General features: G+C 49.6%; 1 protein-coding gene across 1 annotated transcript in view; it reads right to left on the bottom strand.

Annotated features, from left to right (window-relative positions):
• Nucleotides 1-16270, bottom strand: part of LOC127202676 (S-adenosyl-L-methionine-dependent tRNA 4-demethylwyosine synthase TYW1) — a 75559-nt gene that overhangs the window by 51810 nt on the left and 7479 nt on the right. The window contains exons 4-9 of the mRNA XM_051161382.1: nt 13432-13533; nt 12366-12560; nt 10660-10941; nt 6970-7092; nt 5163-5280; nt 3465-3517 (exon numbers count right to left, since the gene is read on the bottom strand). Of these exons, the coding sequence (XP_051017339.1) occupies nt 3465-3517; nt 5163-5280; nt 6970-7092; nt 10660-10941; nt 12366-12560; nt 13432-13533 (873 nt within the window). The remainder of the gene's footprint in view (nt 1-3464; nt 3518-5162; nt 5281-6969; nt 7093-10659; nt 10942-12365; nt 12561-13431; nt 13534-16270) is intronic.

Here is a 16270-nt window from a genome sequence, read left to right on the forward strand (position 1 = left end):
CGAACCCCCGAGGCTTCACTTTGAGTTTTGTTTGTTTTGTGTCTAATCTACTTTGATTCCTGTAGTTCAGAATGGGTAAATCTATTGACTGGTCCCGGGTGCAAACTGTGTCATCGATCTGCTGGGGTCAGAGGACAGAGCCTGCCACCCCTGCTTGGCTGCCAAGCCCTCGCGACATTGTTTTATTTTCTCCGTTGCTTTTCTGTTGAATTGGGCTGCTTGGCTGTTTTTTTTAGCTCTTTACTGCGCTGCGTCATTCTTTGGTCTGTGTGAAGATCAGCTACGGCTGACTGCGGGAGCCGCTCCAAGCGTTCACCCAGTTCCATCCACTGGCTCAGCTGCTGTCGACAGCAGCCGGTTCTCTGTTGCTGTCCGAGTTATGACTTTCTCAGGTCCTTGCTGTGACAGGTGATTTTTCTGCCACGCCCTGAGCATTCGCTCATCGAGGAGACTCTAGACCAGTGGCTCTGAACCTGCAGGTGGTGATGCCACAGGAGTTGCCTATCAGACACCCTGGGTATCAGGTATCTATACTACGACTCATAACAGCAGCAAAGTTACAGGCAGCTCCGGGCAACACAGCTCAGGTGCAGCTGGACTTCCAGCTGGCCAGGGGTGGTGGTGTGTGCCTACTATCCCAGGCCTCAGAGGGATCAGAGGGTCAGGGCCAGCCTGGGCCACAGAGTGAGACCCTGTATCTAAAACAGGCAATAAACAAAATGGAAAAAACTGCCTGTAGAATGCTTGTTAATATAATCTGTTCTAAAAATTACTGCGGGCATCACATATATTGCTACTAATTCTCATGAATAAAATGAATGTATAAAAATCTATCCTGTGGAGCAGTGCGTGGTGGCACACGCCTTTAATCCCAGCACTCGGGGGCAGAGGCAGGTGGATCACTGTGAGTTCGAGGCCAGCCTGGTCTACAAAGTGACAGCCAAGGCTACACAGAGAGACCCTATCTCAAAAAATCCAAAAACAAACAATCAAAAAATCTATCTTGTGGTAATCATGTGTTTAAGCTGATTTAGGGTTGCCTATCACTTCCTCTGAAACTGTCCCCACAAGTCTGCCTAGCCCTTCCTATTATTCCTGTTTCCAATACATCACCTATTCCAGTAGGAATGGGATGAAGGAGACCATCTCCAAGTCTCACTACAAGTTAGGAACAGGGCTGGAGAGCTGGCTCCACAGTTAGCAGCACATGGTGCTCCTACAGGAGTCCCAAGTCCAGTTCCCAGCACCCACACCAAGTAGCTCACAACCATCTGTAACTCCAGCCCCCGAGGACCCAGCGCCCTCTTCTGGACACTGAGGGCACTACACTCATGTATACATACTAACATTAAAACACACACTTTAAAATTAAAATAAGCATAAATAAATTAAAAACAAAACATGAGTCTAAATAAGATGTGGGATTTCAAGACATAAAGCCTATCTTCTGTGTCATTCCATCCCAACCCCGGACATCTCAGGACTCCATACCAATCCCGACTTCTAAATGAGGCCTAGGTCCTTGTTGTGTGCAGCCCCCTGTCTCACTTTCCTGGCTCTACTTCAGTAAGGGCTGCTCCCCTCTTTGACTCACCATACGTAAATAAGCCTGGCACTTCATTGTTTCCCGTGCAGAGTAGCTTCTAATCTTCTTCAAAACAAAATGTAGCTGCTTAAAGTAGAAGGGCTGAGGATGTCGCTCCGTGATAAAAGGCTTCCCGGGCCATTGCAAGGCCCTGGCTTCATGCTCAGCACGACACAGCAGGGGGAGGGGGAGCAGGGGGAGGAAGAGCAAGAGGAAGAGGAGGAGAAAAAAGGGGAGAGAAGAAAGAGGAGGGGTAAGAGGAGAAAGAAGAGGAAGTACAAGAGGAAGAGGAGGAGGAAGTGGAGCGGCAGATCTAGGCACAGCAGTGGTCCCTTCACCAAGCCATCTCCCACTGAAGCATCACAGCATTTTTGCACGGAAATACATATTTAACATAAAGTGCTTCCTCCTCCATTTCATTACAGATTGGATGAAACACCAATTTTCAAAATTATGCATGTGATTTACTATCTGAAAATTGAATTTAGCAATGGTAAAAGGGACACTGCTTATTACTGGCTACGCACAGAGGCACTGAGTCTGACATCACTGAAAATCACTGGACTGGAAAAAAGAAATGTGGGAATGCAACATGTGGAATGCATTAGCCAATTTTCAGGGCTGAGCCTGCTGTCACCCAGAGCAGAAATGTCAGAGGAAAAATGTCTTAGGATATTTGTACCTTAGGAAGAAGGAAGAGGAAGGAGTTGGAACTAAACAGTCTCTTCAGGATGTAGTAGCTCAGTGGGAGCAGTGCTCACCCAGCATCAATGAGGCCCAGGGTTCGAGCCCCAGGACCACACAAACCAGGTGTAGTTCTGCATGTGTCGTCCCAGCACTTGGGAGGTGGAGGAATGAGAATCAGGAGCTCAAGGCCAGCCTCGGCTACTTAATGAGTTGAAGGCCAGCCTGGGCTACATGTAACCCTGTCTCAAAAAAAAAAAATCAATAGGCTGAGTCAAGAGGATCATGAATTTGAGACCAGCTGGGTTACATAGATAGACCCTCTAAAGGGTGTGGGGAGACCAGCTGAGTTACATAGATAGACCCTATAAAGGGGGCAGGGGACTGTGGAGAGAGGTGAGGGGAACTAGGACTCACAACATTGTTGGTGAGAAAAGAAAATGGTACAACCACTTTGAAAAATAGACAATTCATTGGAAAAACAAAAACCAAGTTACCATGGTCCACTATTGACACTTGGAAGTGTGCATCACACAACATCCTGTACATGGAGTGATGTCCCCAGAGGCATCATTCATAACATCCAAAATATACAAGCAACCCAGTGTCCGTCAACTGCTCAATGACTAGACAAAGTGTGGCATACAATGCCATTAGCCACAGTGAGGAATCAAATACTGATTCATGGTGCCCAGCAGCTGTGTCACAAAAACTCCACACCAAGTAACAGAAAGCAGGCACAATGGGCCACCCCTATGAGTCCAGGCATCTGATATGTCTAATCAGCCACTTAATATAGAGACAAAAGGCAGACCAACGGCTCATGAAAGCCGGGAGACTAACAGCTGGACTTTCTTTCAGAGAAACATCCTGAAGTTAGACTGTGATCACAGCCGTGACAACCCTATGAATAACTAGCTGAGGGAGTCGTCTTGCATGTAAAGTGTATCTCAACAGCGATGTTGTGAACCATGAGGGAGCCAGTGGCATGGCTCAGAGGGTAAAAGTTCTGCTGCCAAGCTTGAAGACCTGAGTTCGATCCCCAGAGCCGACAAGGGCAAAGGAGAGAATAGAGTGGTGGTCAGAGCACCAGCTGTGCACACACATGTACACACACGTAACACAAAATAAACGGAAGTGGGAAAATAAATAAGTTGCAGAAAAGAAAAATAATATTAATAAAAACAATAAATACCTTTGTCCACCTGCAAAGCTTCACACCAGAGTGGCTGCCAATCAACTGGTACCCTACATGGAAAAGCATACAATAGAAAGAGAAATGAGCCCCAAAGTCTCATAGCAAAAGTGACACGGAACTCAGCAAAACCACTTTTCTTTACTCGATTATAGCATTCAGTGACCCTGTTGATTTGCTGAGATGAGAAAGCTTCCCCCCTTTTTTGGCTTGTTGCTGTCGTTTCTTTTGTGACTAAGTCTCACTAAGTAGCAGCAGTGTTCCTTCCTCAGCCTCAGAAAGTGCTAAGATGGCAGGCTGTGAGCCACCAGCCAGACTACGAGAGAATGCTGAAAACTCTATCCATGCTGAAGCAGGACTTGTAGTCTCAGCGCCCAGCAGATGGAGAGCGAAACACCAGGCGTTCAGAGTCATTCTGAAGTTTGAGGCCAGGCTGGGTTACATAAGATCCTGTCTAAAAACCAAAACCAATAACCAAACAAACAAAAAGTGGGCAGACCTTGAGGCCCACCTAGTCTACATAGTGAGTTTCAGGCCAGCCAGGGCTACATAGTAAGAATTAAATAAAATGTGTATGTCTCTAATGACAGAGGCTCAAACAAAAAACTAATCCAATGCCACGTAGGGAGCTTTTGGTTCCAGGAGCTCTGTGGTCTCAGGAGCCAGTCTCAGCAGTAAGGCCTGAGGCTGAGCAGTGTGGCAAACAAACCCGGCTGTCTTGGTCTCCCTCCTGTGTCCTGATCAAACACTCACTCAGCCCAAAGCAACATACAGGAACAAAGGGTTTATCTGTCTTAATACTTTCAGGTCGCAGTCCATCACTGGAGAGTTGAGGGAACTCGGCTTGATGGCTCAGCTGCAGCCTAATGCTCACCTGATATCTACACACAGTCTAGGACCACCTGCTCAAGGTGGTGTCCAAACAAACACACAGGAAAAAGAAGAGCCTGGGTTTGATCCCCAGCACCATAAAAGCCAAGCATGATGAATAAGTGGGTAGTCTCAGCACTTGGGAGGGGCAGGCAGAAAGACCAGAAGCTCAAGGTCATCCTCAATTGCACAGTAAATTTGAGACCAGCCTGGAATACCCAAGACCCAAAAGAAAGCCTGAGAAAGACAGAGAGAGCAGGTGGAGGGGGGGACTGAATATCCTCAGGCAGCTCTCTCTTCCCCAGGCGATGATCAGTCTCGGTTGTCAGCACCACTGGACTGACTGACACCCAGGTATGTCTAGAGAGCATCAGACCTGAGGACTCTGAAGAAATGGATGTTCCTCTGATGGATTCAAGAGGGAATAGTTTATAGAAGGCAGGAGCACTGTGGAAGATGGGTTGGTTGGAGGAAGCAGGTCACAGAGGAGTGGCTGGAGGCACAACTGCTTCCTGTCTCCAACTCTCTACTTCCCATGCAGTCCTGATGCCCAGTGGCCCTATCTCACTACAGACCCAGAAACGCGGGGTCCCTGAGTGCGGACCCCACAGACTAAGCATATGAAACTAAGCTGGAGAAACACTTCCTCCCTTATTGTTTGCCTCAGGCCCCAATGCCCCGAGTTCTCACTGGCACACGCTGTGACCCCACTGCCACACTAGCCAGAGAGACCTGTCTCCTATGACAACCCTGTCCTGCGCTTCCCACCCTGGGCATCAAGCCAGAGCCCTGGTGAGCAAGAAGGTCCCAGGCCCGGCAGGTGGTCACCTTGTTTCGTTAGGGCCTCTCGCAGAGCGGGCGTTATCATAGGCCTTCCTTCGCTGCCCTCTTTCTTCTCCGTGTTCCTCTGCACCACAGCTTCCTGCCCCTGGGGAGCCTTTTCTCTCTGTGTTGAATTGAGAAAATACAATTCAGAACTGGAAACAACGAAGTCTCTGGGTCATGCAACGCAGGCTGAGACCCAACATCCCACAGGGTGATCTCGCTTCCGGAGAGGCAGTGACCACAAGACACACCACAAGGGCCAATAAATAAATATGCAAACAAAACAACTATAAAAACCTAACCTAAATCAACAGTTCATCTCTTTAAAAAGCATTTAATTTTTATTATACTTATTTAATTAGCATGTATGTGTGTGGCAGTCAGAGGACGACGCTTGGGAGCTGGTTCTTTTCCCTGCTGTGTGCACCCCAGGGACTGAAATCAGGCAGGCAGCCTTGAGCGCAAGGCGCTTTACCAACTGAGCCATCCTGCCTGCCCCAAGGTCAAATGTTTTTAACAATCAGACCTGAAAAGGGGGCAGAGTGCAAGTATTAAACAAACTTCAGTTCCAGGCCAGGCAGTGGTAGTGCAAGCAGAGGCAGAGGCAAGCGGATCTCTGAGCTGAGGCCAGTCTGTTCTACAGAGTGAGCTCCAGGTCAGCCAGGGCTACACACAGAAACCCTGTCTTGAAAAACAAACAATAATAATTTAAAAAAATAAACTACACCTCCTAGTGGGAGGTGCACACTACCACTACCCAGGTGAGAAAGAAGGCAGAGAAAAGAAGGAGAGAAGGGAGAAAGGGGGCAAAGGGGGGAGGGAGAGGGAGAGTGGCGTGGGGGGGCAGGGAACATAGGAGGGCGGTAGATGGGGATTCAAGGGCAGTGAAGCCCAGAAGGAGAATGGGCAGTTAACGGTGACTTCTGTAGTGAGACAACAGACCACAATTAAGGTCCCTTCATCCTCAAAGTCAGCATTCCAAATGCCGACATATAGTCACAATGCACAGCGAATGAGAAGCAGGCCTCTGCTACTGGGGCTTCCAAATGTTATTAAAAAACAAAGAAAAAACCAAAGTCATGTGTTCTCATGTTCTCATATATACATAAAATGAAGAAAGAAAAAAACCCCCGGCGACTTGCTTTCAGGTCTTACCAAAGATGAGAACTACACACAGCCCTCCCCACCTGAGGGCCTTCATGAGAACTACACACAGCCCTCCCCACCTGAGGGCCTTCATGAGAACTACACACAGCCCTCCCCACCTGAGGGCCTTCATGGGAAACTACACACGCCCTCCCCACCTGAGGGCCTTCATGGGAACTACACACGCCCTCCCCACCTGAGGGCCTTCATGAGAACTACACACGCCCTCCCCACCTGAGGGCCTTCATGGGAACTACACACGCCCTCCCCACCTGAGGGCCTTCATGGGAACTACACACAGCCTCCCTACCTGGGGACTTTGGTAAGAAAGCTGAATACTGTTAAGCTGGCAGCTTCAAGGCCCAACATCTCATTTTGCAAACTAACAGCAAAGTTTTTCATTCCTACGTTCTCTAGCGACCTCTACTGGCCACCAGATGAAGAGCAAAGAAAAATGTGTCATTCCTCACTGACTAGGCATAGTTGTCCTCTTGCTGTGTGGTGTATGGGCCCCTACACACATGTAACACACAAAGTACATACATACATACATATGTACAAAAACACATGAAGCCTTCCCTTCCAGCCAGAACTGTACCTCACCGGAACCTAAGAGGAAAATGGACCACAGGGCCACCTGCAGTATCCCCAAAAAGAACAGTACCTTTTCCTTCTTCGTGGGGTTCATGATGTTGCCCAGGTCCTCGACGTCGACCACGGAATTCAGGCTCTGAGAATCCTGGGCCCCAGACTCGTCCTCACTGCTGCTCTCGCAGGGCTCCTCTTCCTGCAAGGCAGGGCCTTCAGAACCTCACAGGAAGCCAGCTCTCACCCCCACCTGCACAGGGTCCCCCACTATTTTACTGTATTTGGTTGACTTTGTCTTGCTGAGGATGGAGTGCCCGGCCTGTCACTATGCTGGGCAGGTATTCTGCCACTGCCACACCGCGAACCACTTCTACAGTGCTTTGTATGGTTTTTCTTTGCTGCTTTTTTTGTTGTTGTTGTTATTTTATGCGCACGCGCACGTGTACAAATGCCATGATGTACTTTCCTCTACGTGGGTTCCAAGGATGGAACTTAGGTCATCAAGCTTGGTGGCAAGTACCTTTACCTGCTGAGACATCTTGCTAGCCCCACTTTTATAGTATTTTTTTTTTTTTTAAGATATAAGCCTACTTAGATCGGTGTCAAAGAGATCCCTGTGGAAAGGCATCACAGAGTGGGTCTGGAGAGATGGCTCAGTTACCAGCACCGGCATGGCAGCTCACAACTATCTCTGACATCGGTTCTAGGGCATATGGCTCCCTCTTCTGGACTTCATGGATACTGCATCCACACGGTGCACAAAACTACTTGCAGACACTCATAATCCAAAAACATTAAAAAAAAAAAAAAATCACAGACTGACAAAAACTAATACCTCAGCAAACCTCCTATTGGAAAACAGTGAACAATGCTCAGGGGAAGACAGTGCCAGGCAGAAGGCAGGAACAGGCTTGAGGCTAGTTCAGTCCTCGGCTCTGAAAGCCAAGATGGGGCTGGCAAGATGGTGCAGTGAATAAAGGGGCCTGCCACAAAGCCTGACAGCCTTGGCTCTATATCCTGGATCATATGTGTGAAAAGAGAGAACTGACTTCTACAAGTCTGACCTCTGCACACATGCTGTGGGATGTGTGCACATGTGCAAACACATACATACACAAGACATTTGGGGTGGGGGCAGAGACTTGATTGCTTCTAGATGACAGAACAGTAATGTGTCACAAAAAATGTCACCCAACAATGGGCCATACCCTGTGGCAGTGGCCCCATGAGCCAATACTGCCTGTAGCCGCACAGCCCTCTCTGTTTCTTTTTTAGCTTATTTGGTGATGTCCATACAACACTGGAACAGCCTGCAACCCTCACTGCACAGACCATATCTCAGAGTTAAATGTCATGTGCCTGTGACTCATCTCTGCAGGCAAGTACAGTGAGGTGACTTCAATTCAGTGCTGTGGAAAGGGCCGAAAGTGAATATTCTGGCAAAATCATCAATCCCAGCCTCGGGTATACAGCTCTGCTGCTCTCAACACAGCTGCTGCTGTGCCAGCATGGAGAGGAATGCGCACAGCCAGGACCCAGCCCTTAGAGAAAAAATAAGAGTGGCGATGTGGACAGAGCCCTGGGCTCCACCCCAGCACAGGGTAACCACGCCACGGTGATGCACGCCTAGCCCAGCACACAGAAGGTGGAAGCAGGAAGATCACAAGTTCAAGGCCAGCCTCAGTAGGTATCAATGAGCCACCTGAGCTACAGGAGACCCTGTCTCAAAATTCATCAACTTAATTAAGATTTTTGAATTGGCGGCAGGTGGCATTTAGCTGGCGCGACACTTAGCTGGCCATCTTGAGTTTCTCTGTATCTCATGCTCAGAAGCTCCTCTCTGACAGAAACGAACTTACTGCCTCTCAAAGGACCTCATTTCATCTTCACATAAAATCTAATCAGAACTGCCGTTAACTTGGCTCTGTGACCTTCAGAAAATTTAAAACCTGTCTTCAGTACAGAAGGAATGCAGGGCTCAGGAGATGGCTCAGTCCTTACAAGCACTGGCTGCTCTTGAAGAAAACCGTGGTTCCCGTCCTAGTATGCACACGGTAGCCCCAGTGGTCTGGGACTCCAGTTCTAGGGGACCCCATGCCTCCTTCCGGCCTCCACAGGCACTGCATGCCATGGAGTGCACAAATGTGCTTGCAGGCAAAAGACCCATACACGTCAATTTATTTAAAAAACAAAGCTTTAAAAAAGGAAAAAGGTAAATATAATTCATGGAAGCCACTAGGGTTAGAAAATTAATATGAAACAATCTCTTACAGCAACACGGGGGTACAGGTATGACAGATGCTCACACTGTGGCTAAAAGGGGTAAGTAGCCACAGCAGGCTGCCGCCGGCATGGAACTGACCAAACATTACAGGAAAATACAGCTGTAAGGGTGGATGGGCAGGGGCTGGAGAGATGGCTCGGTAGTTAAGAGCACCACTTGCTCTTTCAGAGGTCCTGAGTTCAATTCCCAGCAACCGAATGGTGGCTCATAACCATATGTGATCTGATGCCTTCTTTGGCAGATAAAGCACTGATATACAATAAATAAATAAATAAATAAACCTTGAAAAAAAAAAAAAAGGGTGGATGGGCAAAGTCACCTAAGTTGGTAGCAGATGAAACACAGAACAATGAGCAGCTGAGAAATCCCCAGCAGACTGGGAAACCAAGTGTGGCCAGGTGGCCGGCCAGAAGATCCCAGCTGTGACAAGAGCAGGCACTGTACAGCCTGAAGACAATTCTAAGTGGAAATCTGAAGAATCATCAAAAAGTAAAGTTTAGAGGCTGCAGGAGGAGACAAGTGAACTCAGGGTGACCTGCTGCTCCAGCAACAGTGAGCAACAGCCATTGGGGTCAGGGAGGGTGGGACCCGGGGAGATAACATTCAGCCTGAGATGAACGTCTCAGCTGTCATTTCTTTCTTTCTTTAAAAAAAAGATTTATTTAGCCGGGCGGTGGTGGCGCACTCCTTTAATCCCAGCACTCGGGAGGCAGAGGCAGGTGGATCACTGTGAGTTCGAGGTCAGCCTGGTCTACAAAGCGAGTCTAAGACAGCCAAGGATACATAGAGAAACCCTGTCTGAAAATCAAAAAAAAAAAAAAATTTTTATTTATTTATTTATTTATTTTTATGTATGAGTATTCTACCTGCATTTACATCTGCAGGCCAGAAGAGGGCCTCAGATCACATTATAGATGGTTGTGAGCCACCATGTGGGTGCTGGGAATTGAACTCAGGTCCTCTGGAAGAGCAGACAGTGCTCTTAACCACTGAGCCATCTCTCCAGCCCCTTAGCATCCATTTCTTGACCTGATTCAGCAATGCAGCAGTGAAAGGGATGAGAATGAGTGTCAGGGCTCAGTGCTTGGAAACTGAGGCTAGCTTCAGCTACGTAATGAGTTCCAGGCCAGCCTGGGCTACCCTGCCAGACCCTGTCGAACAAAGGAGAAAGGGAGACTCAGAAAAGGAAAACGGAAAGAAGGATGGAGGACGGGGGCGGGGCGGGGCAGGGGGCGGGGCAGGGTGGGGTAAGAAGAAGAGAAGGAACAGAGAGAGAGGGCAGCAGGGGAGGAAGAGAAGCAAGAAGGGGAAAAGCAGGAAGGAGGTGGGAAGAGGGAGGAGGAAGGGGAGGGAGGATGGAGAAGGGAGGGTAGGCAGAAGGAAGGGGAGGGAGGGGATGAACATCTAGCTCTCCCCCCCCCCCCCCGTGTGTGTGTGTGTGTGTGTGTGTATGTGTGTGCATATGCATGTGTAAGCACATACCTCAGCATCCCTAGGCTGCAATCCACCTTGCAGGTGAGGCTGCCTCTCTCCTGGGCCGGGCTGCGCTGATTCGCATTTCCCTCTCTTGCAGTCTTTGCTGCAGGCCTTTTTCTCCCCTCTCTGCAGGGCCTGCAGCCGGGAGATGAATTTGGTCTTCCAGGATGTGAAGTCGGCCTCGATGCTGCCATGTTTGCTCTGAGCTGCGTTGAAGTCGCCCACCCCTCGGGTCATCATCCGCTGGGCACCGAGCATCCAGAGCCATTTATCAACATTTGTGCTGACCTTCAGGAAGGAGAGAGAGGGAGAGAGACTGAAAGAAAAACCACAGCCCAACAATACACAACTAAACATCGATCCGTCCTCTGTAACAGGCTCCAAGGCTGCACTGCAGAGACTCAGGGCCACTGCTCGGGAGCTTCTGAGGAGCACAGCATGGGTCCAAATCACAATCTTCAAGGGCCAAGCTGGTGGCCCAAGCCTGTCAGCCTACCTACTCAGGAGCTAGAGATGAGAAGAGCTCAGGTCCAAGGCTTCCCTAGACTGCATACTAAGTTCAAGGCCAGCCTGGGCAACTTAGGAGACTTTGTCCCAAAATCAAAAGGTTGGAGATATAACTCAATGACAGAGACCCAGGGCTCAGTCCTCAGCACTGCATAAAGCAGGTGCAGTGGCACACACATCTGCATTCTTGGAACTCTGAGATGAAGGCAGGAGGCTCAGAAGTTCAAGACCATCCTGGCTGGGCATGGAGCTGAGTGGCAAAACACCTGCCTAGAATCCCCCAGTGAGGGGCTGGGGGTGTGTCTCAGCGGCAGAGCACCTGCCTAGAATCCCCCACTGAGGGGCTGGGGTATGGCTCTGTGGTAGAGCCCCTGCTTAAAATCCCCAGTGAGGGGCTGGGTGTGTGGCTCAGTGGTAGAGCACCTGTCTAGGATCCCCCAGTGAGGGGCTGGGGTGTGGCTCAGCGGCAGAGCAACGGCCTAGAATCCCCTAGTGAGGGACTGGGGTGTAACTCAGTGGTAGAGCACTTGCCTAGAATCCCCCAGTGAGAGGCTGGGGTGTGGCTCAGTGGTAGAGCACCTGCCTAGAATCCCCCAGTGAGGGGCTGGGGTGTGGCTCAGTGATAGAGCACCTGCCTAGAATCCCCCAGTGAGGGGCTGGGGTGTGGCTCAGTGGTAGAGCACCTGCCTAGAATCCCCCAGTGAGGGGCTGGGGTGTGGCTCAGTGGTAGAGCCCCTGCTTAAAATCCCCAGTGAGGGGCTGGGGCGTGGCTCAGCAGCAGGGTGCTTGTTTAGCATGCCCAAGGCCCTAGGTTCCATGACCAGCACCATAAAGGAACAATCTCAATGTAACAATCTATTACTATTGGGGCTGGAAAGCACTTAAGAGAACTGGCTGTTCTTCCAAAGGACCCACATTCAATACCCAGCACCCACATGGCAGCTCACAAGTCTGTCACTCTGGTTCCAAGATATCCAACACCTTCTTCGGACCTCTGCAGAGGCCAGGCACACAAGTGGTACACACACATCCATGCAGGCAAAACACACACACATAAAATAAAAATTAGATAATAACAACAGTTATTAAACAGCAAAGTCTATAGGTCAGTTGTCACACACATAATGTGTATGAGACCTTGTCTGCCTGTCTGTCTGTCCTTTAGTTAAAAAAAGTCCTAGTCCTATAACTCACCACACACCCACCTTGTTGAAGTAGCTCCGGTAGGCAGAGTCTCCCAGGCCGAACACTGCATACCTCAGACCCTTCAGGTAGGTTTTGCCAAAGCGGAAATCATTAGCCGCTTCCTCTAACCACTTGCAAAACCACTCTGCACTCTCTGTAGGGCGGCCGTCCGTGTACGTAGCAACCAGGAAGACGCACACATGTTTATTAGTGATCTAAATAAGACAGCATTTGCGTCAGAAGGATATAGAAATAGAAATAGTTCTGAGAACACCCAAGGCAAGGACTGAGTGGTTAAGAGCACCTGCTGGAGAGATGACTCAGTGCTTACGAGCGCCTGCTGCTTTTACAGGACCCAGGTTCTATGCCCAGAACCCACGTGGTGGATCAGAACCAGCTCTAAGTCCAGTTCCGGGGGATAGAACTACGCCCTCTGATGGCCTCCATGGGCTCCAGGCACGTGCATGGTGTACTTACAGACAAGCAGGCAAATACTGATAGTCAAAAATAAAAAGGCATAATAAATCTTTAAAAAAATAGTAATCTACAGGGTATCGACTATCTGAGTGAAGTTTGCTCGTCTGAATGCTGGCATTGGAGCTGAGCGCAGCGGTACATGGGAATCCCAGCGCACTCAGGAGGCAAAGGCAGTAGGACTGCTGCGAGTCTGAGGTGAAGCCAGGCTACAGGGCAGGACTTTGACCCAAAACACAAATAACAGTGTCTGAGTCACAGTGGAAAAGCTCCCAGGTGAAACGGTTCAACATGAACATTTCCTTTATTCTGGAGAGTCTACTCACCCCACAGAGCAGATGGTCATTTAACTTGGATTTTAATTGTGTACATGTGCACCTGGGGGCAGGGGGCGGTGTGCACATGAGTGCAAGTGTCCAAGGAGGCCAGAAGAGGGCGTCCCATCCCCTGGAGTTGGAGTTATGGGCAGCTGGGAGCCACCCGATGTGGGTGCTGAAAACCAGACATGGATCCTCCGCAAGAGCCACACAGGGTCTTAATTGATGAGCCACCTCTGCAGCTTCAACTTGGGAGTTTTCACTGAAAAAAAAAAAAAAAATGACAACTACCTACCTCTCCAATCAGGCTGTCGTCGGGGTCATACTCCTTCAGATTAATAACAGCTACAGGCAGGTCCAGAGAGGTGACTGCCTTGGCAAGAATCGCTGCAAATCCCTGAAAGGAGGGGAAATAATAAACTCTTCAGAGTGCCAAGTAAGGAAAGCAGGCTGCAGGCTGCTACAGCTGGCAAGGGAGCACAGCGCCCCTTGTGGCGGATGCTTCTCCAGCAACTTTATCCTCAGGTCATCACAGGGAACATTCTTATTCTTACTAGGTCATCACCATGAACATCCTTTTCTTCTTTTTGAAGATTTATTTATTATTATGTATACAGTATTCTGCCTGCATGTACACCTGCAGGCCAGCAGAGGGCACCAGATCACATTATAGATGGTTGTGAGTCACCGTGTGGTTGCTGGGAATTGAACTCAGGACCTCTGGAAGAGCAGTCAGTGCTCTTAACCTCTGAGCCATCTCGCCAGCCCCACAATGAACATTCTTATTTTTACCATTATGTTTAGCGTGTTCTTGAGCCCAGTACAGAGATGAGGCACTGAGTCTATATGGGAGTGCACTGTACTAAATCCACACCGGCTTTGGTGCTGTGCCTCCGTAGAAACAGAAACATCATGAAGAGAATGGAAGCAGAGACGCTGGGGGCTGGTGAGGAAGCTCATTGTCCCCAACCTTGATGATCTAGGGATTCCTGGGACTCGCATGCTGGAAGGGTAAAACCAACTCCCACAAGTTGTTCTCTGAACACACACATGAGTTGACGCACACACATGCACTAAGTAAATACAATAAAGGGTTTGTTTTGGTTTTTTTTTTTTTTTTTTTAAGAGCAGCTAGACCGGGGAGGTAGTTCAGTGGCTAAAGCGCATGCACGCCACATGAGGCTGAGCCCTGAGTTCAGATCCCGAGGATCCGTGTAAAGCCAGACATAACAGCACACACTGGAATTCCCACACTCCTACATAGAGTGTGGGCATAGAGACGGGAGAACCCCCAGATGCTAGGATGCTAAGCAGCCTGGAGTGCATAGCCTTAAACAACAGAGACCCATTCTCAAACAAAGCGGAAAACGATCACAAGCATCCAAGTTGATCTTCTGACCTCCACTTGTAGACTGTGGCACATGTAGATCTACAGACACACACACAAATAAATAATGTTGGCTGGGCGCACTGGCGCACATCTTGCAATCCCAGCATTTAGAAGGCAGAGGGATCTCTGAGTTCAAGGCCAGCCTGGTCTACAAAGCAAGTCCAGGACAGCCAGGGCCACACAGAGAAACCTTGTCTTGAAAAACCTATATAAATAAAGTTTAAATTAAGAAGAAGAAGAAGAAGAAGAAGGAGAAGGAGAAGCAGCAGGAGAAGCAGCAGGAGAAGCAGCAGGAGCAGCAGCAGGAGAAGCAGCAGCAGCAGCTAAAACCAGGCATGATACTATGTAGTCATAATCCCAGTGTCCAAAAATCAGAGACAGGTTGCTCCCTGAGTCTCACTGGCTGGCCAGCCTAGCCTATTTGGAGAGTCCCAAGCCGATGAGAGACCCTGTCTCAAAAACACAAGGAAGACAGCACATGAAGAACAACATCCAAGGTTTGGGGGTGGCGGCGGGGGGGGGGGGGAGGATGTCTACAAACACCAGGGCTGGCAGAGTGTCAACACAAGTGAGACAAGAAGGGAATTCACCTCAACATGACGCAGTAGCTGGTGCTGGCTCAAACTTCTAGACTCCGACCCCAGGTAGTTCATTTATGCATGGCAATATTTTGGAAAAAAAAAACTTCCCTGATGATAATTAACTCCATCCTGTGTGTATAACAAAGCGCTTAAGACATGACCATGCTGAAACTCTTTTCAAAACACTTATGGCCTCTTCCATAAAGATGGGTTCTGCTGATTGTGAAATAACGCTCAAGATAAGGCTCTCTAGGGAGGAAGAGTCTGGGATCAACAATATTCTGGGGTCAGGAGTGGCCAGGCCCTACAGACAGCACAGAGGCCCCCAGCTGTTAGCCACACCCGCCCCAGCCCCGCCCCAGCCCCGCCCGCCTGCCATTCCCTGTCTCCCTAGTGCTGGCCTATGAGCACGAGGAACCTGTGCCCTCTATAGAGCCTGTCCTCTGGCTACCACATGCACGTGTGCTAGTGCACACACATGCACACAAACACAGCTGGTGGGGGAGGGAGGGCATGAGAAGCTAGCTGACAGACGGGAGGAAGCCCTGGAGGAGAAGTTTTGCTTGACAGAACCCAGGGAGACTCCGGGTTGGAGTCAGCTACAGCAACAACAGGAGGCAGGAAACAGAAACCCAAGGTATTATACTGACTATTAGAAGACGCACACAGATGTCAGAGCCCAGGCGGCGGTCACCCTTCACCCGTGTAACACTGTCAGCTGTCCCGAAGCTCATGAGCCGATTGCTTAAGCAAAGCTGAACTTTCCAGGCAGCTTCTGACACTGGAGAAAAGCATCCTCCCCTTTTCTGCAGCCCCACGACGTGGGGCCTGGGGTCCCTAAGGGTTAGTGATAACCACTTCACTGGCTGGGCACTCGCATCCAGCCAGCCTCGCTTCTGGGCAACACTACACATGCGTAAACGAGACAGACACAGCCCGCTCCTGGAGAAGCTTCTGGCTTGGTGGACAGAAAGAAGTCAGTAGAGCGTGTCAGGCGGTGGTGAGCACCGTGGAAGAAGGCAACTCAGATGAGTGAGAGCGCACAGGCTGGGGCCAAGGCTGTGTGCTCACTCTACATAGAGGTCAGTACACGTGTGTATGAAAAGAGAGTGGGAGTGGCGCCTGGGTCCTCTGCAGGAGCAGCACATGCTCTTAACTGCAGG

The sequence above is a fragment of the Acomys russatus genome, chromosome 19, assembly GCF_903995435.1.
Source record: "Acomys russatus chromosome 19, mAcoRus1.1, whole genome shotgun sequence".
Classification (NCBI taxonomy): Eukaryota; Metazoa; Chordata; class Mammalia; order Rodentia; family Muridae; genus Acomys; species Acomys russatus.